The sequence below is a fragment of the Ciconia boyciana genome, chromosome 15 (assembly GCF_034638445.1).
Source record: "Ciconia boyciana chromosome 15, ASM3463844v1, whole genome shotgun sequence".
Classification (NCBI taxonomy): Eukaryota; Metazoa; Chordata; class Aves; order Ciconiiformes; family Ciconiidae; genus Ciconia; species Ciconia boyciana.
This window is the reverse complement of record NC_132948.1, coordinates 12,009,828-12,034,646: the sequence shown is the minus strand read 5'-3', so window position 1 is coordinate 12,034,646 and position 24,819 is coordinate 12,009,828. Positions and strand designations below refer to the sequence as shown.

General features: G+C 43.1%; 1 protein-coding gene across 1 annotated transcript in view; it reads left to right on the top strand.

Annotated features, from left to right (window-relative positions):
- Positions 1-23,690, top strand: part of TMEM132D (transmembrane protein 132D) — a 274,438-nt gene extending 250,748 nt beyond the window's left edge. Inside the window, exons 6-9 of the mRNA XM_072880098.1 lie at positions 15,728-15,933; positions 17,099-17,372; positions 19,109-19,300; positions 22,210-23,690. Of these exons, the coding sequence (XP_072736199.1) occupies positions 15,728-15,933; positions 17,099-17,372; positions 19,109-19,300; positions 22,210-23,391 (1,854 nt within the window). The 3' untranslated portion in view covers positions 23,392-23,690. The remainder of the gene's footprint in view (positions 1-15,727; positions 15,934-17,098; positions 17,373-19,108; positions 19,301-22,209) is intronic.
- The last annotated feature ends 1,129 nt before the right edge of the window (positions 23,691-24,819 follow it).

The following is a 24,819-nucleotide window of genomic DNA, read 5'->3' as shown; positions in this document are numbered from 1 at the left end:
TGCAGATGGTAATTCTGCCATCTTCCAGTCCTCAATGATCCCTAGAGTTGGAGAGTTTCTGATCCTCTCTAGTTCAGATCCTTTTCTTCACTTCTGTCACCAGGTCAATCTTTCACCATCCTGTACTTAATTGTTTTTATCCAACTTTATACTTTGCTTTTACCTTTCTTGAATTGCATCTATTTATTTCAGACAATTTTCTACACTATCAAGATAATTTTGAATTCTAATCCTGTTCTCCAAAGTACTTACAACCCCTCCTAGGTTGGCATCATCTGCAAATTTCATGAAATTAATTAAATGAAAATTAAATTAAAGACTCCCATTGACTTCAAGGGGCATTGGAGTAAACCCAAACTGTCTTACATCTTTAAGAAGTGGTTCAAGTGAAATACACTTATTGCTTTACAGGCCGTTTTTGTAAGGGAAAAAGACAGATGCATGCTGAATAATTCAGGGTCATTGTTGCTGACTGAGAGACATTTAACTAATTTGTCAAAATAATGACCTTTGTTCATGGTAGGGAGCAAGTGGTTTTGGATTATTTCTGTCCCCAGAGAGATGCTGGAGGAGCCTGGGTTTAGCTCAGCACCACCGCAAGGGGCTTGTTTAGAGATGTAAAATGAAAGGTAAGCATTAGTAGCAGCGGTGTTTGCAGATGGTGGGAGGCATGTTAGAATGATGATGATAGTTTCCTTTAAGCCTGACAGAAACAGCGCTGCTACCCAGCCTGTGGAATACATAGGAATGCCAGGATCACTCATGTCCTGTTCCCAGCTTTGTCCTTGTGTACACGTGCATGCACGCATGTGCACACGCACCTTGATTCATTGCTGTTTCCCCATTAAAAGGAAACCAATAGGCATTGAGAGCTTGACATCTTCTGTAAATGAGTGCAAAAAGAGCAGGTACCTAGCAGAGGGGGAAAGGACAGACAGCCCTGCCTGGAGCTTGGTTGATAACAAGCAAGCTGCAGAGAGGAATTTGTTAAAAACGAGTGTATCGGGCAGCGAGCCCCCCAGTCATGCCAATCTGCTGCAACTCATGCAAACATGGTCACAGTTTGACCTCTGTGTGTCACGACTTACCAATGTGAGGGGTGACAAGCTCACAGCCATGTGCCATTTTGCAGTCCAGTGTGGACACTCATCTATCTTCGGTTGTCCAGAAACAGGCAACCAGAGAAAGAGAAGGTTGTGTTCGTGGGTCAAGTGAGGACAGAAATCCCCTCATTGCTCAGCAGCCTAGCCCACAGCTCCAGTGGGGAAGGATGCTCTCTCTCGTTCCAATACAAACTTTGCACTTACTTTTACAGCCAGTGTTTTTTGGAAAACATTCTCTGGCATTTCAGCCTGTCCATGTTGGCTGATGCCAGCTTTCATCTGGCACTTGTGTATTATGGCTGCTGCTCTGCTGTTGGAGCACAATCCTGCTTATATATACTTCTCTGCAAGTGATTTTTGGCTTAAAAAGGTATAGGTCTCTTTGAGAAATTTTTCGTGCTTTGCTGTTGCATTATTTATCTCCAGTCACTGCAAGGTGTTGGCCAACTTTCCAGAGCCTGACATGCATGCATGAGTGTATGTATATTGCAACAGATTTTTCCTTTTTCTTCTAAGTGGTAATGTTGGGTATCTGAATACTCACCAGAGGAATAGAACTAGATTTTGCCTGTGCAAACTCAGTATCAGAAAGAGGACTGAATCTTTAAGATTCTTTGAAGTCATCCTATTACCAAGATGGAAATCACTTTGTCCTTGTAGCTCTAACTTCTAAAGCCTGCCATTGCTAAACATATTTCATCTCCTTTTCCCTGTGTTGGAGTGACTGAAATGCAGTGCCCTTGCTCAGGATGGTGTCTAAGTTACACAAGTAATTTCAGCAGCATTTGGTCATTGTTCTATTAAGTACCAGCTGAGACATGGCTTAACTCAAGGAGTTGCCTGCAGATCTGTGCTTGTGGGACACTGAAGTCTGAGAGCACTGAAGTGTTCAGACTCCTCTCCTTTCATCTTGGCGTTCTCTTCTCACTGCAGGGTCTTTTAATTCACTTCTCCTGTGTGGCTCTCACCTCCTTTAAGTCTGTGGAGGTCTGATCTCATACTTGGCTTAGGTCAGATCGGTTCTCAGTGGTGTCCCTAATTAAAATTTATGTATAACCCATTACTCTTTGGAAAGAAATTAGAAGAGCAGGACACTTCTTGTTTGAGGGCAGAAGTGCTGGCCTTTTAGGGTAGGATCAAAGCTTACCAAAGTCAAAGAAAAGTCTGAGGTTTGGATGAAATCCTTGGGCAGAAATATTGCATCCTTAATGCTCCAAACATTAAGGTTGTCCTATGAAGTAGAAAGTGCTATTGTTTCCACTTAATGGATGGAAAGTGGCTCTACCAAAAACAGGATCCCTGCACATCCAATGCAATTTGTTGCTGGAGCGCTAGAGACATGGCATGCCTGGGATGTCTGTGGCATGCCATGGCCTATGGCACAGAGATGCCCAAGCTAGTGAGTCTACCCAGTCTCTACCCAGTGAGTCTCTACCCAGGCTAGTGAGTCTCCCTCTATGGAGGAAGGTATGGAGCTAATTTATATGGGCGCAGCACCACGCAAACATAACTCTATTGCTTTCAGTGCTCAGCTGGTTAGATATGTTGTAAATCTCCGTAGCTCACCCAGCTTGAGGATTGGCATGTCCATAGTCAGCCCAGGTGCACCTTGCACACATGCATTTGGGAAGGCTTGGCAGAGGAGGCAACATAACTAGGTCTTCCCAGTTCCATGTCACTGCCTTCACCACTCTCCTGTCTTCCCTCCTTTAAGGCTGTTTTTGTCAAGAACATGGGCCAAACATTATAATCCATTTGCAAAAGTCAAAGTGTCATTTCTGAGTCTTCAGTAACCACCTGTCGCTGCAGCACGAGCGGCATAATTAGAACTGACAATCCCTGTCTAGAGATTTCTTGGAAGCTGGAAAAATGAGAATGTTGTCAAAAAAATAGCAATGCTTCCAGTCTGCAACGCAGTGATGGAGATGAAAGATGAGTGATTCCAAGGAGGCAGAGCATATATCAGCCCAGTGCCTTTTTCTAACTAGTTGAGAAGTCCAAAATGGTCTATAAGGATTTACATTTCTCTTATAGCCTTAAAGAAAATGTATTTTAGGCTGGCTTCTCTATTTCTCTCTCTTTACTGGACCAAACTAACAGCAAGTTTTATAGCAGTCATGCTTAAAGCCACAACAAGGGCAGTAATTTCTTTTGCATCAGTTGATGCAAAAGAATTTTTGTATTTTATTCATTTTTTAGTTTTTCAGTCATTTTCCATAAAATTATAAAAACCCTTTAAAAGACGATCTTATTTTTTCTAACAGATAAAAATTTTATTGGAGGCAGTGTTGAATCATACTGTGTTCTCAGTTCTGAGTAACAGATATAAATCTCGGACTATGATATGAATTTTTTGTTGGTGGACAGTGACTTCAGTGGCCTTCAGTGCTCACCTTTCAGGGCAGAAACTAGTCAGCTGGAGAGGTAGGGATTTCTGTTCAGGGGTTGTTTAAAAGATCTATTTGTAACAACTGTCATCTTGGCTGACACTTTGAGAATTGAGCTAGGGACCTCCTGAGTTAGGAGCTCAATCTGAAACAGGGGAGCTAAATCACATAGCTTGCCTAGCCGTGGGATCTTACACTGTCTGTGCAGCAGGGCGTGCGGAGGAGCTGCAATGCACGCTACTCAGCACATCATGCATGCTTTACTTCCATCCCACCTACACCCTCAAAAGCAGCATATATGTAATAGTTACTTGAATGTGCTCGAGAAGTAGAGCTCTCCTTTGCACTTGTACAATATGTAAAAAATGAGCTGGTAAGGATAGATGAGAAATGACTGGAAGTGTGTCGCAGGGTAATGAAGAGAAAAATAGGAGTTCTTTAGAAAGACAGGCTTGTTAACATAATTGTAATATATGTGATGGCAGTGCCAAAAAAGAAAACACAGCTAATGGAAATACTGTACTATACAAATACTGCAGAGATTCAGAGAGTCCATTCCCTACATCTGCCTATGCGACTATACTGCATGGGTATCACCCAAAAAGAAAAAAAGGTACCACGGGTAGCGAAGCCACAAGAAGCCATGAGGGTGGCAGCAGCGTGTGTGCCACTAGCAGGAGTGGGGTGCTCCCACAGGTAGGGGGGTCAAGGCAGCTCCTGGGTGCCAGACCAGCGTCTGCCCCAGTTTTGAGTAACAGGGCACTGTGGTAGGAGAGCCTTGCAATTTTGCGATTCATTTCTTGGCTGGGTCACAAATGTTCTGTGAAGCCTTAGGCATGTGATTTGATCTCTGTGTGATTCAGCTCTTTGTCTCAAACAGTAAATAAAAGTCTGTTCTTCTGCCTTGGTCAGATGTCATAAGAGCTTTATGAAGGGAACATCACTAGCTGGGTATTGGGGGTCTCACCTCCTCTGTGACTATGAAGTGCTGCTACAATATGTTAATGAAACATTTTTAGGAGGAAGAAGCGTTTGGATTTGGTGGTTACCGAAGGGGAATGATCTCCACGTTGCAGAAACCATGCCTCACTGAGGAGTAACCTGTTGCAAGGCCGCAGCAAACCAAGATGTGGGATCCTCAGGGGTGGATGCCTGGTTTACTGACCCCAAACAGGGAGGGAGAGTTCAGAGAGGTGTTCATTTGGGAGTAACCAAGGACTTGAGCATGCATGAAAGAGAAGTTTCCCCAATTAGGAAAGACTTAGTAACCAGTCGGTGTTATAGTCCCGATGTGCTACCAGCACATCTCCAGCTTATGAGACAAGGATGAGCCTTGATCTCTCTGGGAGGACAAGCCCACAGCTTGCTGCAGTAAGAAGGGACATTCTGGGAGGCTGCACTCTCCGTGGGTAGCACAGATGAGAAACCTCTTTTTTATGCAGGGAAATTTTTTCTTAAAAGGTCATTTTGCTTTTGTACAGAACAACCAACATTCGAGTAAAACATTTATTTCAGCATTGATCTTCCAGCTATATGTTTGTTGTTCTAGCGGGCAACTGAGAATGACAATGCATACATTCTGTGGTCAGCATATGAGGGCATAAAGCACATACCTGGTGAATTCATCCGAATATAGATTTGTCGCTTAATATAGTACAAAGCAGTGTAAAATCAGTAAATATTATGGTAGCCAATATTGAGATTTTTGGCCATTTGTGAATGAAGGAAATACGGTGAAAAAAATTTGATACCATCAGCTGAATTGCATGCTGGATCACCTGTGGAACAGAAAGGAGTTGGCAGAGATTTTAGTTTCTTATAGACAAGGGAAGTATGAAGTATCCTGGATATGACAATTAGATGCTTTGCACACCTAGTTTTACTGTCGTGATAATTATAGACAAAATCAAAGTTACTGACTGGAGGTTAATGCCGCTGGTTGTTTAGTTTCACAGTCTGAGTCTGAAATCAATGTGTCGGTGTGCTGTCGGGAGCGCTCCAGCCCCAGCGTGCTGGGAGAGCCAGGCAGCGGTGGGACGGCTCCGCACCGGCCCTGCCAGTGTTCCTTCACCTGCCCTTCTTGCATTTGGGGTGATTCAGCATCTCCTAAGGTCCTTCAGCTGCCCTGGGAGAATATAGGAGTTATTTGAAATACTTTTCCTTCCTATATATTCAGTCAGATCTGTACTGCGTGTAGTTCTGCCCATTTTCCTCTCGGCTGCTCCCAAAGAGGGGGGTCTCACATACAGTATGAGCAGCCCTTAGAACAGGCTATTTCAGGCTGCGTGCATCTCCATTACCTTCCTCTCCCCAGCATTGCTTCACTGACTGGATCTGACAAATCTAGAAGACTGACTGTCCCCTGCACAGCACAGTTTTGTTTCAGCATTTACTCCATCCAATTTGTCACATTCTTCATTGGCTCTGCTTCACGTGGAAGGCAGGTATTTATTACCCGGAGACAAACAAGTAGCCTGTGTGTCTCCTTTCTTTTCATGAGTGTGAAGCAAAGTTCTATTGCCATTGCGCCTCTTTAAACTTTACTGGAAGGAGGGGAGAAATGCCATTCTCAGTTTAGTAATAAAAAGCTTGGGGTACTGGATGCGTTTAGCGTTCTTCTCCCACTTTACTTGGATGACTGCTGTGAGTGATACAGAGTGCATGTGGTTTTCAGATCAAGAGAGAAATAGGAAGATGTAACTTAATTAACATAGGCAAGAAAGTGTCGTCACATTCATGACAAACAATTGTGGCTTCTAAAATCGAAAGCACAAGCTGGTGGGTTGAGTCCAGCAGCTCTCTGGCTAGTCGTCAGACAGTACTTGCCTCTCTAAAGCTCTCCTACGTGACAGTGCTGACATTCCCGTGTCCTGCTGATTTAGAGGAGCAGACACCGAAGCCATCTCATTCTTTTGCTTATCCTGTGCTGGCAGGATCGCTGCTTGCTGAATATCAAGAGCAGCAGGTGGGCAGGAAGTCGCCACCTTCCTTTTCCAGCTGGAAAGCAGGAATTGCAGCCTAGCCAACAGCAAATGAGGGATGGCCATAGCAGCAAAAGGAGTGGAGAACAGCAGGAGTGAATGAAGCCATTTGATTTCTCTTCGCATTGCCTCTTTGCCAGGGACGCAGTTTCACCCTATGCCACGTCCCACAGAACTGTATCGTGCCCTCGGTGGGGCTGTGATCGACTGCTGGTGCGGGTGGCAAAAGTGAAGGACTGTCCTCCAGCTACAGATAAATTTTAAGCAACAAAAAGATGTATTTGCGTAACCCTAGCACCTGAGCTCTTTCTTGTTTCTTGTAGATTAAGCTTTGCAAAATCCCTGTAAAACAAGGGGATAGTATCTTCATTTTACAAATACATCAAAGAGAGATTAAAGCCCAGATTCTTAAAGAGATTTAACGACCAAGCTCCCCTTGAGTTCAGTGGGAGTTAACGCTTCAATATCCTTGAGAGTATGGATCTCAATAAATTACACACACTCATCTCATAAGTGTGTGATGGAGTTGGGAGTTAATCCCAGACTTTCGGAAAGGTTGTTCTGTGCCTTTACGTTCATTTCTGCAAACGAGAATAGCACTATTAATTGCGCTAAAGGTACTCCAGATTTCATGTGATTGGATTTTAATTGAGCAGAGTTTCATTGTGATGGTTTTGTTTTGATTTGTGGCCCCAGTTGATTACGGCTTATTGGGGAAAATTTGGCAGAATATATTCTGTCAGAATTTGTAGTTCTGTAAAACAGTTTCATGAAATTATGCTAATTTCCCTGGAATTTCATCTCTGACAGAAAAAGGAAGAAAAGGATGCTAGCAGGTTCCCGTTGTGTCAAAGAAACATCTTGTTTTGACATTTCCAAAATGAAATGTTTTGATTTTTCATTTTAAAATAACTTTTTCCTTGATGTTACAGTATTTTTACATAATTTTAATCATTTGAAATTGAAATGAAACTGAATTTCATGACCCAAAAATGAAACCAAATGTAGGTGTCTTGAAAGCCCTCCTGAAATGAAGCATCCATCCTCCAGGCAGCTCTGCTGCCAGTCCCGCGGGAAGGGAAAGGGGCTGCTCAGCACCGGGAGCACATCACCCTCAGGTGGCTCCTGGCTGTCCTGAGCACAGTGGCTGAGTGAGGACAAGGAAGATGCTCTTTACAGCCTGCAGGTAGCCCTAGTGAGGACAAGGAAGATGCTCTTTACAGCCTGCAGGTAGCCCTAGTGAGGACAAGGAAGATGCTCTTTACAGCCTGCAGGTAGCCCTAGTGAGGACAAGGAAGATGCTCTTTACAGCCTGCAGGTAGCCCTAGTGAGGACAAGGAAGATGCTCTTTACAGCCTGCAGGTAGCCCTAGTGAGGACAAGGAAGATGCTCTTTACAGCCTGCAGGTAGCCCTGAGGCAGGTACTGAATCATGGGTGAGAACGGTGCGTACGGGGCCTTTGAGATGTGTCCACAAATGCCTGCATGTCACCTGTTCTTCTCTCGCTCTGCCCTTGAGAACGGTATAGGTTTGGTGCAAATCCACCGCAACAGAGATAAGTTTGATTGTTCTTAGTAGTGGCAATGGGTGCAACAGCAATGTTGATGGGAAAAATCCACTGAAATCTTATACGTCAAATATTGATTTAAAAAACCAAAAGGTGATTCCTGAGGAGAGACTTTTAATGAAGGAATTTTTCAGTTAGTTACACCAACACACTGCAAACATTGTGTCAGATCCATAACGTTCACAAAGGAAGTATTAAACTTGCAGCTAGAATTGGATGTTTGCCCAGAATTGTAAGTCCTTTTAAAATGTGCCATTGCATATTTCACTCAGGTATAGTTTGCTGAGGATAATATATTGATGTTTGTCACAAAGCTATAGAACAAACTAAAAAATTTCTTAGAAATGAATTGGTATCAGAGTTCTCTTAATCAATATGCTCTATAATGTGCTTCCGGTGGATTAGTGCAGTAAAAGACATTTTTCATTTGCACAGGTCTCTACTAATATCTATTTATTGCTGAACTTCCTCTGGAGCAGTGCTAGGTGTGCTTCCATCACGACACTATGGAGATGCCTGGCAGGAAACAAGTTCTTAATACCCTTAGAAACTAGGGAAGATGTTTGTCTCTGGGTAACAAAGCAGATATAGTTGAGGATTGCAGTAGTTTTTGGTGTTATGGTGCAATAGGAAAACCACTGCAGAAAGGTGTGGACACTTTGAGGGTGTGAACCTTCAAAGTTCAGAGCACCCTCTGCTTTTTCTGAATCTGCAGAGTTTAGATGTGTCACTTGACACCTCCTCTAAAAAAAGACACAACCTTACCGCACAGAGCGGAGAACCAGATATAAAGGAATGACGAGCTATGAAGCCTTGTGAACACAGCTCGTCATTTACCAACTTTGAAAGGGTATTTTCAGATCTTGGCAGATATTTCCATACGCACAGTCAAAATTCAAAATATTAAAATTAAGAAGACTTTATGCAGTGTAAATCCCACAAACGGGGAAAGCCGTCAAGGTGATGCTAGATCTAAAATCTGTCCGGAATCCAGTCGCTAGGGTTCAAGCCAAGTCATTCTTCTTTCGGCAGTTGTAGAGCAGCCTGGCTTGGGACGTTAACCCTGCTGAACGTGCGAGTCACTGAGTACCTGAGGAACAGGAAGAGCATCCCTAAACTTGCTGTGATACCCATTTGCCATTACTGTTTCTTTCTGGGGGGAAAAAAAAAAAAAATCTTCTCTGCAACACAGGAGGTGCTTTAATTATTCCTCAAGAGCAGCTGTTCAGCGGTTGTTCCTAATTCCGGCAGCATCCAGGGTGGTTAACAGATCTGCTGCTGCCATCAGATCTGAGGACAGTCATTTCTTACCCTCAGGGTCCTCACAGAATCCCAGACTAGGACAGGTCCCTACTCTAGACATATAGTGGGCTTAGGGCTGATCTACCCCCTGTGCTGCTGCTTCATTATAGTTATTTATCTCTGCCTTGCATAATTTCAGGCTGGATTCGGTTATCACAGTAACGAATCTCACTCCAACACCGCGGGTTAAGCGCGGGTGATTAAAGGTGACTCCGCCTCCCCCGAGTCATTTATAAGTGAATTATAGAGCTAATAACGGCCTCATCCTTTTGTGCCTTGGTACACAGCTTGTGTTCTGGAGTCTTTTATAGCTCAAATGAGCTGCTTTTGCTTATTTATTTCCCTTCTCATTCATTTTTAATGGTTATAAGAGACTCCCCCATTCTTCTTCTGACAGCAATGATTTAGGCAGGACTCATTAACATAACTTACATTACTAAACATCGCCATTTGTGCTGGCATACCAAGGAAAATGTGTGCAGTGCTAAATCAGAAGAGATCCCATGAGCTTGCCAGGGTGGCAGGGCTGTGTTTGAAGTGTATATTATAAACAGAGAGTGCTTGTATGGGGGAAGGATCACTTACAGAAGCATGGATGGGGGACAATGTCCCAGAGTGTTTCCGAAATACAGAATTTATGTGGAAATATCAGAGACAGACTTTCCTAATTGGCCACCCTTGAAATGTCTAAACCAGAACTGCTCTAGGTACATCTTATTTTCAAAGACTTATTAGCTGTGACTTTGTAAGAGTTCCAACAGCATTACTGTAGCAGAAAAGCAGTTTCCTGTGAGGGTTTTACCATTATCCCGTGGGAATTTAATAATGATAATGAGGTGGGGAAAGACTGTTACGGCTACTTTGGAGAGCTAACAGTGAAATGCTGGGAACCTCTTCTGGGAGTCGTGATGTACATTCCTCTTTCCCTCCCTCCCATTAGATCTTTGGATTCTATTCAGCGCAAAATCAGCACGGAGTTTATGGGACCAAAGGAATAGTCAGCCACACAAATTTGTATAAAAGACTAAAGGGAAAAACAGTAAAATCCTTTTAGGAAAGGGATGGGAACAATTTTCACTGGAGAACTGGATGCAGGGGTTCACTGTGATAGGGATCACGTGTGATTTGTGAGGGGCCTTATTGCTTCTTTCCATGTTTTTTGAAGTCCTGCTACTACAACGTTTCAAAGGGCTTAGTGTTTTCTTCCACAGAGAGTCTTGCAAACTGTGAAATAAAATAAGAGAAATTAATAAAAACTGATTTCCCTTGCTTGTGATCACACCTGAAGAGCACAGAGAATATGGGGTGTTTTGAAGGAGAGTGCTGACTTCTTTTCAAATAACACAAACAGGCTTTTTAAGTAAACATAAAAAAGAAGCGCCTTGGACGAGCAATATCCCTCTCCTTTTCTGGTCAATATTTGTTTGCCAAGGAAACAGTCCTGTGTTAAAGTGACACAGCAGCATCACTTTCACAGTTGCAAGGCTGCCAGCGGAATTTTGGGCAGAGTTTTGGGGTACCCAGTGTACAGAGCTGCACATGGGACTGAGGAATGCATATTTACAGCGAGGAGTCTGTGGTAGGGAGCAGCAGTGACTTAACTCTATTCCCATTTCTGACAAAAGGACCAGGGGTTTGAATTAAATGCAATGCTGAGCACATTTGAAATATTCCACTCTGCACATTTTGTAGCGCTGATGATTGAACTCGACATCCCGCTTGCCAGAAGCCACGTGTTTGGTATGTACGTGGCGCGCTTAGAAATATAATTCCTAATGCTGCGCTGGGCTGGCAGTAAGGGACCTCTGACCTCTGCTGCCCTGGCGCACGGAGATCAGATACGTGTGTGTGACTCAGGGGAAGCTGTCTTAGTTGTCCACTGATGTAAGAAAAAGAGGTGCCAAACAAAACCCAAAGCACTCCTATAACCTACCAAGTTCATGCCCAAAAAAGCCATTCAAACCCCAGTTCCCTCAAGAGATAAAAGTCCCCTGTACTGAGAGAATTTCTGGAGCATCTTGTGAGCACTAAGTACAGCCTCCCTTAATTAACGGAAGGCAGCTCGGCGTGGCGGTGTGAAAAGCTCCTGTGACACAAAGCCCAGAAAGGCTTTAGCAAGGGAGCACAGCACCAGAAGGGTTTAATGGCATTATAATGTCCTTGAATTACAGTGGCCACAACAGAGAGAGATGTATTCCGGCAGTACATTAGCAGTAAAAGAAAATCTACTTTTTCTCTCTTGAGCCCTTGTCACCTTTACTGAAAACTGGTGTCACCATCCCTGAGATAGCAAAACCCAAAGGCAGGAGGAAAGGAAAAGGAAATATGGGTGGGAGTCCTCGGATTTTGGAAAGAAAACAAATTGGTTTTCCCCGCAAATCGCCCACCTTGCTCCCATCCCTTTGTAGTTCCTATTGCGTTTTATAACGGGTTTAATAGTTTTCTGAAATCTGTCTCTTTGGGGACAAAGCTTTTGCAACCTCATAATTCCCTTAGTAACTACCTGTCGGGAAGCTGTTTGTTGATTTAGTACAGACCCTCTCTTTCGTTCGCACGCTCACGCATGCATATCCGAGGCTATGTGCGGTCGCTCCATTCATGCGTTTAATAAACTTGAGCCACAGCCGTTTCTGTTGTGTGTGGCGAGCTGTAGCACGAGCTGTAGTACAGGAAGGAGGCTCGGTAGTTAAAGGCCGTTTATATGAATTAACACTAAAGAAAAGGAGCTGCTTGACAGACTGAGGAATTGAAATCCATTACAGATTGAAAAGGAGACACGCAGGTTCAGAACAGGCAGCGGCAGCGGAAGCTTCCCTGTGGAAGCCAACATTAATGTGGAGAAGCCGTGCAAGGGGGGACCCGGTCGTTCCCTTGGCCTGTGTCAGCCGCGGGGATGGCCCGGAGGCTGCCAGCTGCTGAGCTGCATTCGAGGGGTCTTTGCTCATGTGCGTATTTGTCCTGCAGAGGCTCAGCTGAGTCCCATCAAACTCATTTCACAAAATATTCACTTATTTCCAACAAATCGTTTAGAAAATGCCGTCTCAAAAGAGACAGAGAAGCTCGATTTTTCTTCTTTCTCTACATCTTTTTAGTCTTTCGCTTGTGCTGGAAGATGAATGGTTTGGATGTGTCTGCAGTAACAGGGGCATGGCTAATCTGCCTTTCTATTGATGACCTGTTTCTGAATGTCCTGGCCTGATTTATGAAAATGTAGTGTACTTTGCACCATGTTTTGATGTTGCTCCGTTAGGACTGCGTGCAAGCTGCAGCAGAACAGTGATGCTTATTCATTCAAACGGTGAAGGGCTGGCTGGGAACTGAATGAGCTCATAGTTGTTTGCTGTCTTCACTTACAGAAAGGGAGACAGGAGAAAGCAGGTATCCCAAACCTAGTCATTCTTTTCCTGACCATCGGTTTGTTTCACAAATCATAATGTTGAAAGCACAAGGTCATGGTATTTATTTAATCATTCCTATAGTAGGCTTTTAGGGATGGATTTTTATTTTAACTCTCCTTTCTGCAATAACCCCTGATAAAGTTGGAACTGAGGTCTGTTTGCCTGCCAAATTTTCTTTCTTTTGCTATTGCTTGAGCATTAGTGAATTTAAAATCTGAGAGTCTGATTCCCATCTCTTACTAGCATAATTCAGCAGTTACCTCTATTGCCTGGGAGAGTCTCAGCCTTGTTCCAGCCTCTGTGTGCTGAACTGCTCTTCACACACACACAGACCAATAAAAACAGCAGCAAAATCCCACCTGTGCTATCCAGGTGTGCTTCAAAAGCGCCTGCTCAGGCAGGGAAAGCTTACCCTGGTGGAAGGATGTTTGGCAGGTCCCCTACTAGAGCAGGGGACATGCAGGGGGAGGCAGGGGACGTCTGCTGGGGAGCCGGGCTCCAGGGGCTCAGCACTCTGCTCTGTAGAGGACACTGCGGTGGCTTGGAAACATCCCTCAACTCTCATTTCTGTGCTGCAAGGCACAGAAGTTTACCTCTTGCCTTAAATCACTAGGAAATTGTTTCAATCCTAGGTTGGTCACCCAAGGAGACATTTAATTGCCTAATGTGTTAATTAGCTAAGGTTCACTAATATGAGATGTTGCTCATATGAAGGTGGAAGCAGAGGTGGTGAGGAAGGCACACTGAAAGCTATTACCTGGCCCCATGCCCTACTAAAGAGAATCCTTGTCTTCGAGCCGTTCACTTGTACGCGTGGTCCAGCCTGCAGAGCAAAAAGACAAGTGAAGGACCTCAGGGCAATCAGCTCCCAGGCAGAATGTTTTCCTTGGGGCCACCTTTGATCTGTTGCTTCTTGGGTGGAAATCAGCACTTTGAGGTCTGCCCAGTTTTTCTTCTCACTGGCATCCTAGGGCAAAGAGGAAAGGTAGAAAGCAGCAGACAGAGCTTATTAGCACATAGGAGAGCTGTCTGGTTTGAGAACAGCACTTAAGATACCAAAAGGCAACAGGTATAAGTGCAGCGCCAGCAAGGAACAGACAAATTCCACTTAGAGAAGCAAGGGTACCCCATGGGGTGGGAGATGGAGCACATCTACCAGGCACTGCCTGAAGGTCTTCTGACTTCCCGCCTGTCGGACTGGCTATTAGATGTTGCAGGTTGTAAGTATGATATAGCTCTTGTCCTGAAAATATTACACTTAGCTTAGTGAGCCTTCTGCAAGGATGCAAGAATAACGTCTTCTCTCTCGCTGCTGCCCAGACATGCTGCTCCCAGAAGGGAAATATGCTTATGCCTTCCCTATAGCCATTTCTGCAGGGTCACATGAAACTTCTCCCGGAGTTTTGCAGAGTTTCATCTTCCTCAGCTCAGGCCAGTTTGGATCAGCGTTATGATGAAGTGGGTATTACATTAGTGACACAGGCCCCAGCCGGAGCTGGGGCTCGTCTGTACTCAGCTGCCTCCTGTGAGGTCCTTCCCTTGCATTGCATACTCCCAAGCTTTGAGGCTTTTTTGACAGCAACTAGGTTTTCTTGCTGTGCAGCACGATGAGATTGGATCCTGACAGGAGCCGTTAAGAGCTAGTGTAAAACATGCTGACGTGAGAATATCCCGAAAACCATAATTCTGCCTCTAAATAAACTCCTTATTTTCCTGCTGAAACCAATGGCAACTATAAGATTTTGACCTTACAACAGACATTGCTTGCAAGAGAGGCATTGCAAGAGTCGTGATAACCTTTTTTGATATGTTACCTAGGCTCAGACAAGCAAGGATGGAAATGGATTTGCTATGGATCTGTCTGTAAGGGGGGTTGTTGTTGTTTAAAGATAATAATATTAGGAATGCAAATTATCCTACAAAAGCTGGTGATATTTAAATACGATTTAAATTCATTTAGTATTTAAACAGAAAAGTAGAAAATGGCATTAAATTCAGATGAGGATGAGACTATGCATTCTGGAGTCAGAAATATTAAATGCGTCCACAGAATGGAATAGAGGGTCTGGCTGCTAATGGATTGTGAAAAGAGTTCGGGGTTTTAATAGATCATTCCTTCAGATCATCACCATGGTAAAGTGGTAGTTAATAAATTATTTGACGTGTACATTTACTCATATATTTTAACTAGCTGTAATGAACGGGTCCTGTCAGCTCACCTAGATCCTTGCAATAGCTGCTAAATCGCTTGAGTGAGATTTAGTAACTCTCAGCAATATTGATGTCCAGAGCTGCAGGTAATAAAAAAAGTGACATCAAGACTAGCTTGAGCAGAACATTGTGTAAGACCTTTGTCAGGCTTGCAGCAGAGATGAAGCTGTTTGGCCCCAACGAACACCACTGGGCAGCAGTGAGCTCTTCCCTGTGATTAGTTGTTGGTTGATGTGACCACCCCATGCCCTGGCACCTGGAACCTGTAGCCCACGGGCTTCTGAAGAACCCTTTGTCCCAGTGTGGGGTTGGCTAGAGAAATTTGTTCCCTACTCAATTCTGTATAGAGGCAGTTACCTGTTCCTCCCCGCACGTATGTGGTATTCCTCGGGCTGCACACAAAGTAGAGGAGGAGGATAGTAGAGCCTGACGGAGCTTTGGGGAGAGGAGAAGAATCCTCTTTCGGTGCTATTATACTAGGACTATCCTAGTGTTGGAGTGGGAATTAAGGACAGAAAGAAGCTGTTCTTTTATCTTAGATTATACTGCAAATGTTTATAGCAGAAAAAGCCTGCCTGTTAAAATGACACCAAATTATACAGGCTATTAAGGGCACACCAGGCCCCTTTCTTGTTATTCCTAGTTGTCCTCCGAACTTGGAGCTAGTTTAAACCTATATTCTTTCTCTTCCTCCCACTCACTTTCCCAGCATGTGGTGTACTTTATAATTTGTGAAGAGGCTCGTTAATTTTTTTTTTTTCTTTCTCCTTTTTTTCAGGTTTCCGACAGATGTGACTATGTCTTTGTCAATGGGAAGGAAATGAAAGGGAAAGTGAATGTCATAGTTAATTTTACTTACCAGCATCTGAGTGCCCCTTTAGAAATGACAGTCTGGGTTCCTCGTCTCCCGCTGCAGATAGAGGTCTCTGACACAGAACTAAATCAGATCAAGGGGTGGAGAGTCCCCATCATCTCTAATAAGAGGTAGGTTTCATTAGAGGATGTTCATTCTGGGCTGTGCACTTGCCAAAGACCTGTCAGGGCCAGTGGATCTGAACATGCTCGTTTGGCCTTAATGCAATTCCGGTGTAAATTTGAAGGTCACCAGACATTTATTCAATAGGCTCCTGCACTGGACTTATGAGGGAAATGGAAACTGCAGGTTGCATGATCCTACATTGGAAATCAATTTCCTTTTATAGGGCTAGTGACTGAGATGGAAAGAGCCAATTGGTCAAGTTAGGCAGGATCAGTCATGGGGGCAGCAGGAAGACACCAACAAGGACCAGCTCTGGCAAGGCTGGTCAGTCTCCAGCTGGTTCACAGGTCCTGCCAGTTAATTTATTTATTGTTAACGGTCACAATTAGTAAATACTTGTTTCGTATCACTGTAGGGTCTAGTGGCACTGATCAGTGTCCCAAAGTCAGGATGCTAATACACTAGGGCTTTAAAGATACTGTCTGTGCCCACAGGTCAGTGGCATGTGAATGACAGGACAGAGGATGGATGTAGGCAGATCTGGACTGTTGTATCTGTTGTCAGTGTTATTAAGAAGCAGAAGAACAAACTGATGAAGTAGATACTTGCTATTCCCACCTACCTATGAAGACGTCATTTATCACCGTGCTTCTGTTAGTATCACAGCAAAGAGATGGGGATTTTGATGGAGATGTGATTTCAACCTGAATGCCACACAGAAAGGGATGTGTATGTGGGTGCAGGCAGGGGAGATTTCCATGGCAACACAAAGATGTTTACAGGAAGATCCAGAAAGAGAAAAGTGTGAAGGTCCTGAAAGTAAGGACTTAACATGGACAATAATGAGAGATATTTGGAAAGGACAATGTGTCAGCGAAGGTAGCAGGGCAGCTGGTGATTCTAGCAACTATTTTGAAGACATAGGCTCAGTTACGAACAAGGCCTCATAGGAGGTCTCCGTTATGAACAAGGGAAACAGGATAAAAGTGGGGGAACCTAACTGATTTCAGAAATGCACTGAAGAAAGCAGCTTCAGCAGAGCAACAGAAGGGGGCAAAGGCCCCTTGTTCCAGCAACTAGGCTGCAGTCTTATGTCAGCAATAGCTCTCCTGTTGCAAGCTTCTCCCAGCACCAGTTTAAATTAATTTTCTATTCTTGGTGTGCTACCAGACCAGCCAGGGACAGTGATGATGAAGAAGAGGATGAACGTAAGGGAAGAGGCTGCGCCCTTCAGTACCAACATGCGATGGTGCGAGTCCTCACGCAGTTTGTAGCTGAAGCCTCAGACTCCAGCGGGCACCTGAGCTATTTACTGGGTTCTGACTGGCAGATTGACATTACCGACCTGGTGAGTGACTTCATGCAGGTGGAGGAGCCCAGAATCGCTAAGCTACAGGACGGACAGGTTTTGATTGGGCAGGAGCTTGGAATGACGACGATTCAGGTAGGGAAAATTAATTACTTACTCCTTTTCCTCCGTTAACCCACCACCTTGGGAACTGAGGTACTGATGAGGTGTACAGCAGCTTCTTGCATTAGCAACAGAACCTGGAGCCATGAATTTTTTGAAAGGAGCAGAATTGCAGCAAGGACTGGAAGACATAGAAGAGATGGTTTTCTCTTCTTATCTTGTACCCCGAAGTAATGTAGATTGCGGTTTTAGTAAATTTAGTCCAACCTGTATATTTGGGGGCTGTTTCTGATTATTTTTGTGTAAGGCTTTTTTTGAACCCAGAGCCAGTATATAGGCTATCACAAGGCATGCAGCTGGTGAAACAGCTCAGTCTTCTCAAAGCCTACATTGACAGAGCAAAGGGTAAAGTACAAATTAACCAATGCTGGTTGAGGAACTGAGACTGGAATATAAGTCCCGTGGGATCAAATCCCTGCACGCCTTGCAAGCTCAAGGAGTCTGTTACAAAATATAAATGTTAGGGTATATTTCAGAATATGCACAAAGTAATAATAATAATTGGCACTTCTAGAATGATGTTAGAAGACTGCGTGATTAGTGACAACTAAGCTATGCTCTCCAGGGGTGCAGATTAGGTCTTCATCCGTTTCAGCCAGTATGGCCAAGAATATGGCCTATAAATACCTCTGTATATGTGTCTGTGCCTTAGTGTCCCCACTCTGAAGTAACTCACCTAAACCTATGCATCGTGTCATTGGCAGCTTTTCACATATAGTTCTTCCTGCTGTGCAGAGAAATAGTGGCCTAGAAAATGGGGTCCCAGAAGAAGAGAGAGAGAGAGAGATTAATCCAGTGGTACTACAAAGTAGAAGGCATGTTAACAAGCACTGGAACAGGAAAAAAAATCTAGCTCTCCAAACATGCTCATCATTCCAAACTGTCAAACCAGAAGAAAACAACCATACCTGTCAGTAACACAGGTTGTCAGGGCTGGAGAAATGGGCTTTGAGATTTTTGACTTTCTGTAAAGATTTTCTGAATGACTTTCCAAAGCTCTGGGACTTACAATGCTCCAACAAATGCACATAAAACTGTGGAAAGAAAAATCCAAGGCAAAAAAGCTGAGAGCAAGTTATATTTAAAGAATACCTCTTATAAACTGCTTCAAAAATGCTCTGTACCCTATATGGATCATTAAATTCAACTTGCTTGCTAATAAGCATCTTTGGATGTCACGTTTCAGTGCACTGACCTCCATGTGCATTTTTTTAGCCAAAACAAGTTTTCTCTGTCAATTTTGTGTACAGTACCAAGAGTGGTTCTTGTAGCAATACATTAGCCTTTCTTTCTATAGGATAGAAATAAATGCCATTTATTCGATGGATTTTTATATAAATCTACTGATTGCATTATATATATGCTACCTAAAAACACAATCATTAATAAAATAATTGCATTTCACATAAATATTACATTTAAAAATAGTTAATACATCTGAAACAGATGTGGTTAGCATATCACAGAGGTAAATGGCATAGCTGATTACAATTACGTTGGTAAAAGAAGTTATAAGCACCCTGTTATTGCAGAAGAGTTATAAAATATGACTAGCCATTTTTTAATCATATTTTAATAGTGCCTGTCTGCTAAGAGTAATTCTGCCCATTAACATAAATATCACTTATCTGTACTACAGTAGCTCTGTGCAGCTGTTTTGCTCGGTGCTATGCAAAATGGCTGTTGCTAACTTTGGTTTTTCTTTTCAGATATTGTCCCCCCTTTCAGATGCTATCTTGGCCGAGAAGACAGTGACAGTTCTGGATGAGAAGGTGACAATAACTGACCTGGGAGTGCAGCTGGTGACGGGATTGTCGCTTTCTCTGCAGCTCAGTCCAGGAAGCAATAAGGCCATCTTTGCTACAGCAGTAGCACAAGAGCTGCTCCAATCTCCAAAGCAGGTACTATTGCCCACATGTAGGGTGTTGTGGAAGGATGCTGCTCTGATTGACTATACCTGACATTACAAGCTGATGGAATCAAGCAGGTTTTTACTAATAATATGCTAATAAAACATTTTCTGTATGGGCACTTTTTTCTGAAGGCTACCAGGTGCCCTAACAGAAAAAGAAAGATCTCACTAAAGTGGCACTATGTCTAAACCACCCCAGTCAACAAACAGGCATACCCCATCCGTCATGGCCGCATCCCATAAATAACACATGCAACTCAATGATGTGTCCTAATTAAGCAACAGAAGTCCCTTTACACACACATACAAACACACACACCCCTTTCTGTCCCATCCAGCACCTGCTAGATCACAGGACGTATTGCCAACTAGGTTGTGAAGTTCAGCCTCTCGCCACAGGTATCCAAATCCACCCTTTAAGTCCATCTCTAAATGAGAAAGTGGTTTGCATTATGCCAAACTCTTCTTCCTTTAGTTACTTTCTGTGAGCATTTTAAGAAGTTGGGGAACATCCCTTTCGTTCTGATTCATTACTAGAATATGAATCAGCATCATTGACTCATTTCCTGATTCATGATTTCATAAACCAATTTTTTTTTCCCTTTTATTCTTAGTCCCCATATTAGGGAACCAACAGTTATCAAGGGCTTTTGGACTTTGCCATGTCCCCATCAGTCCCTGCTTGATATTTGTCCTTGTGCTTCTGTCTACATTTGAAGTTTAAACTTTTTTTCCAACCCAAATCCATCAGTCTGGGACTTAAATCAAGGATGCACTGGGCTCTTAACACTTAAACATGTTCTGAGCTTTAAAGGTAAATGATCATGACATGCATGTTTGAAATCTGGCCAACTGTTGAGACACTTTAGTTCATCATAGGGTCTTAGCCTTGGGATGCAGGATGAGAAATAATGCAGAACTGCTGTCTTTACAGGGTGATAAAAATCAGGCTCCCATAGTCTTCCAGGAGTTAAGAAATCAATGCCAGGCAGCTAGAAATAAGGCCAGTGAGCTAATCCATTGCTGACACGGGGAGTTAAACAAACTACCTTGAAATCAGCCCAAAAGCTGGGGCTGATGGCATTTAGACCCAGTATGCTGCCCAGCACTGACATTTCAGTTTCCAGAAATGGAGTCTAGATGAGTCCCTCTCTGGATGCAGGGGTACAGTCAGAACAACATTAGATCGGTATTAAACCAGCGAGGAAGATGTGCACCTTCCACTCTTCAAGGACTGACTCCTTTTTGAAAGGCATCTGATTCCTTCCGTTGCTCAGTACATGATTTTCAGAGCACAATCCCTATAAGCAAAGCAATGCAAAATTATTAAATGATTATGCAGGTTTAAGCAACACAGTGGGAGGATGAAAGTTGATGACATAAATTCTATGCGGCCTTCAAGAAACATCCAAAGATTAATAAACACAAAGCCGGGATTTATGATAGTGTCAGCAAAGTCTTAGGGCTCTGTCCTGAAATAGAGACAGAAGCAAATCTCCCATTGAAGCACGGGGAGCTTTATGGCTGTAAGGATTTCAGAATCAGGCCAGTAGATTATGCACGATACAATCCCAAAAGACTGGAGGCTTATTCTCTGTGATCTGAACAGGTGAATGACTATGTGCTAGAAACAATTTAAAAGATAATGATATATACTTATTCTCTTTATATATGTTGAGTTAGAATGTAAATACTGTCTGTCTGAAAAAATGCTTATTTAAAGAAACAAGACTTCTGTAATCACGCTTTCCGCAAGTACGGTTATTAATCTGTTGGTTGGGTGTTTGTCTGTCTGTCAGGCTCTCTCTCAGAGCAGGGTGATCCCAACTCTTACCAGACAAGAGCTCACCTCGTTTTAGACACCAAAGAATCCACTCATCAAGACAGGAGCCTTTCTGGTGTGGATTCTTCCATGTCTAATAAGGTGCAAATATCCCAGCCAAAACAGAGCAAGTCAGGCCATCAGAAGCAGGAATTAGATTCCACGAGAGCAATCTGAATTTTGTCTGTAAATGATTGATGTGTGAATGCCAAGATTTTGTTCAGGTAGCATGACAATTTTCAATAGTCATTTGAGAATCCTTAGAGGACCTCATTTTCAGAAATGGGAGAGCACATGTTTCCTGAAATCTAAGAATACTTTAAAATGTTTCAGGTTAGAACCAAAAGTCACGGTTCCCAGGAATGCTGCACTGTTACACATGTTACACATGTGCAAGTACAGAATTAGTACTCAGGTCTGACCCATTTACATTCAGTAAGCCTCCATGCACTCTGAAGTATACAATCTGCATTGCTGTGACATGAGATTAAACTTCATTATTGTCTTGCTTTTAATTGCTAACAAGCATGAAAATTACCCTGGCTATTTCCTAAAGAAGCAACTGATAGGTTTCCTCTGCTTGTACAAAACGCTTATTTAATTTGAGAGACAAAAATCAAGGACTGAAGGTATGGAGCCATGTATGGACCTACTTGCTATATTAGGTATTTTTTAACATGTGTTGTGTGTAACAAGAGGAGACTTTGTATTTTAAGCAGTTTAGAAATAATGTAATTTTTTTTTTCATTTAAATATACAACAGTAAATGATCTCAGTCACTGGTAATGCTTTCTGACATGCAATTTATTATGGTGCTGAAGTAGATTCTGCAGAGCCCAGGGGATACAGTTCCTTTAAGCACCTTTGGGGAAACAAATCTTATTATCAATGAGTATTTTAAACTAGTATTTCTCTTTGCATCTTGGCAAGATATTAATTTTATTGTTCTCCCTTTTTATTTCTTTTCTGGTTATAAATGGTATATTAATCTTGTGGAGGAGGGAATAGACCAGGACAGAATATATTTCCCTCGATGTTTATTCTGAGTGTGCGTATATTTGTTTTATATATTATAGGAAGCAGCCATCAGCTGCTGGATCCAGTTCAGTGACGGATCTGTCATGCCCCTGGATATTTATGACTCCAAAGACTTCTCCTTGTCAGCTACATCTCTGGATGAGAAGGTGGTCTCCATTCACCATGACCCCAAATTCAAGTGGCCTGTGATTGCTGCTGAGACAGAAGGCCAGGGGACACTGGTGAAGGTAGAGATGGTGATCAGTGAATCATGCCAGAAATCCAAAAGAAAGAGCATCCTAGCTGTTGGAAGTGGTAGCATTAAAGTCAAGTTTGGGCAGAGTGATGCCAACCCTAACATCAGTGACAGTAAACACAGGGGTGCTGGTGTCCACCTAGAAAATCATGCCAGTGACCGGCGTCAGAAAACCACTCTGCAGGAAAGAGCTGGGCTAGATGGCCAGTATTACAGCTCCTCAATGGGCCACGAGCAAGGCAAAGGGACCACCACTCAAAGGTCTATTTTAAGTAAAAAAGAAGACAGAGAAAGCCTCCTGGATGATGACAGTCATCTTCAGAACATCCCAATAGACTTCACGAGCTTCCCTGCACAGGTGGATCTGCCAAGAAACAACGGAGACTTGGAAGAGAATGACCTAGTCCAGACGTCTCGGGGACTCAGTGATCTGGAGATAGGAATGTATGCTCTTCTGGGAGTCTTTTGCCTGGCAATTCTGGTCTTCCTTATCAATTGTGTCACTTTTGCTTTGAAGTACAGAAACAAACAAGTTCCCTTTGAAGAGCAAGAAGGCATGAGCCACTCTCATGACTGGGTTGGGCTGAGCAACAGGACAGAACTTCTGGAGAATCACATAAATTTCTCATCCCAACAAGATGAACATATCACAGCCATTGACAGAGGAGTGGACTATGAAGAGAGCAAATATCTCCTCAACACAAATGCCGCCAAAAATATTGATGGACAATCTTTCAGGTCTACTGAGTCCACATTCACTGAAGGGAAAGAACAGAAAAGTGAACCAACTACTTCTCCTACCTCTAAGAGGAAACGGGTTAAATTCACCACCTTCACCACCATCTCCTCTGATGATGGGTGTCCAACTGTCAACTCAATCTTGATGAGTAGTGAGGATGACATTAAATGGGTCTGCCAGGATATGGACCTGGGGGAGTGCAAAGAACTTAAAAACTATATGGAGAGATTACATGAAAATGTGTAATGAGACACAAAAGACTTTTTTGTTTGGTTTGTTCGTTCATTTGTTTTTCACTCACCTTCTGCCTTTAATTTTGGGTAGTGGGGCAAAATGTTGTATTGATAACAAGAATCAGCTGGTGGATAATAACTCAATGCAGCCCCAAGAAGCCACCCAAAAGCAGCTGGGAGAGCAGAGATCCTGGACAGCTCTTAAAATTCAAGTCTTCTCTGTGCTCAGAGATGGAAGTGAGAGATATGTGTGGTTTTTTGATGCATGGTAACATGAAAAAAAACTTAGCAAAATAATACAGTCTCATTCTCTGAGCTTTCCCAGGAAATCAATAAATATAACAAACTCCAGTGCAGTTTGGATATTACAAAGATTGCACAGCTCTACTGTTCAATATTGCAAGCTTTGGTTAAAAGCAAAAAATTGGTCTCAGAATAAATAGATCCACGAAGAGAGCATGTCATTCAAGCCACATGCAGAGAATATCCATCCAAGAACATTAATTTAAAGCTGACAAAAACCAACAGTGTGAGCAAAGCAGCTCCCAGAGCTGAAAAGTCATGAGTTTCCAAAGAATCTGGAGGGGGAAAAGGAGTAACCGGGCTGTTTACAAACCAGCATGTTTGCCTCCCAAGCACTGAGAATGGATACACATATACAGTTAAAACTGAAACTCTCTTTTTAAGTAGATGCCAAGGTAATAAACTTTGCCAGCCAATTTTCAGTATTTCTTAATTTGTAAAATAGGAGAAGATATTATCTGTACTGAGAATATCACTCATATAAAGGAAGGTCTGTTTTGGAAAGTTTGAGAGAACAAGCTATTTTTAAAAGCCCACTTTATTTGATTGTCCTGTTTCAAATTTGTATTCCCAGCCATTTCCCTGGAGTGCTCCCCATCTGGTATCCTGAGGGCACTAAGTAGCATCAGTCAACTTTGGAAGCGTGTGGTTTCTTCCTTCCCTTCCATGCACACTCGCTTCTCCACGGTGTGCTCTTGCCAAGCACAGATGCTGCTGGTACCATGCTGGTACTTGCTTTACATGCTGTCATTTACCAAAGCTGGCCACTCTCTCTTGGGCAAGTGTAACTTGTGCTGAACTCAGACACCAACAGCAACTGCCTCTTTGTCCGCCCCCTTCCCTGGGAGGGGTCAGGTTGTTCAGTTCCTTCTGCTCATGCTTCTTTAGACCCCTGCTCAGCACATTTAGAGGGCACTTGCCGGTCATGGAGAAGTGCTGCACACTCAACGTTGAAACCTGAACAGCTAAATTCGGTAGATAACACTTGTTTCTCCCAGAGGTGATGATTATCTTTTGTTTTCCTCTGATAAGGATGTACACATGGTAGGATTTCAGTGATTACCCTTTGAATCCGATGTGCCCTCCAGCCCTAAAACCATGACATTTTTTGTGAGGTCCAAAAGCAGTCTCCAGTGAC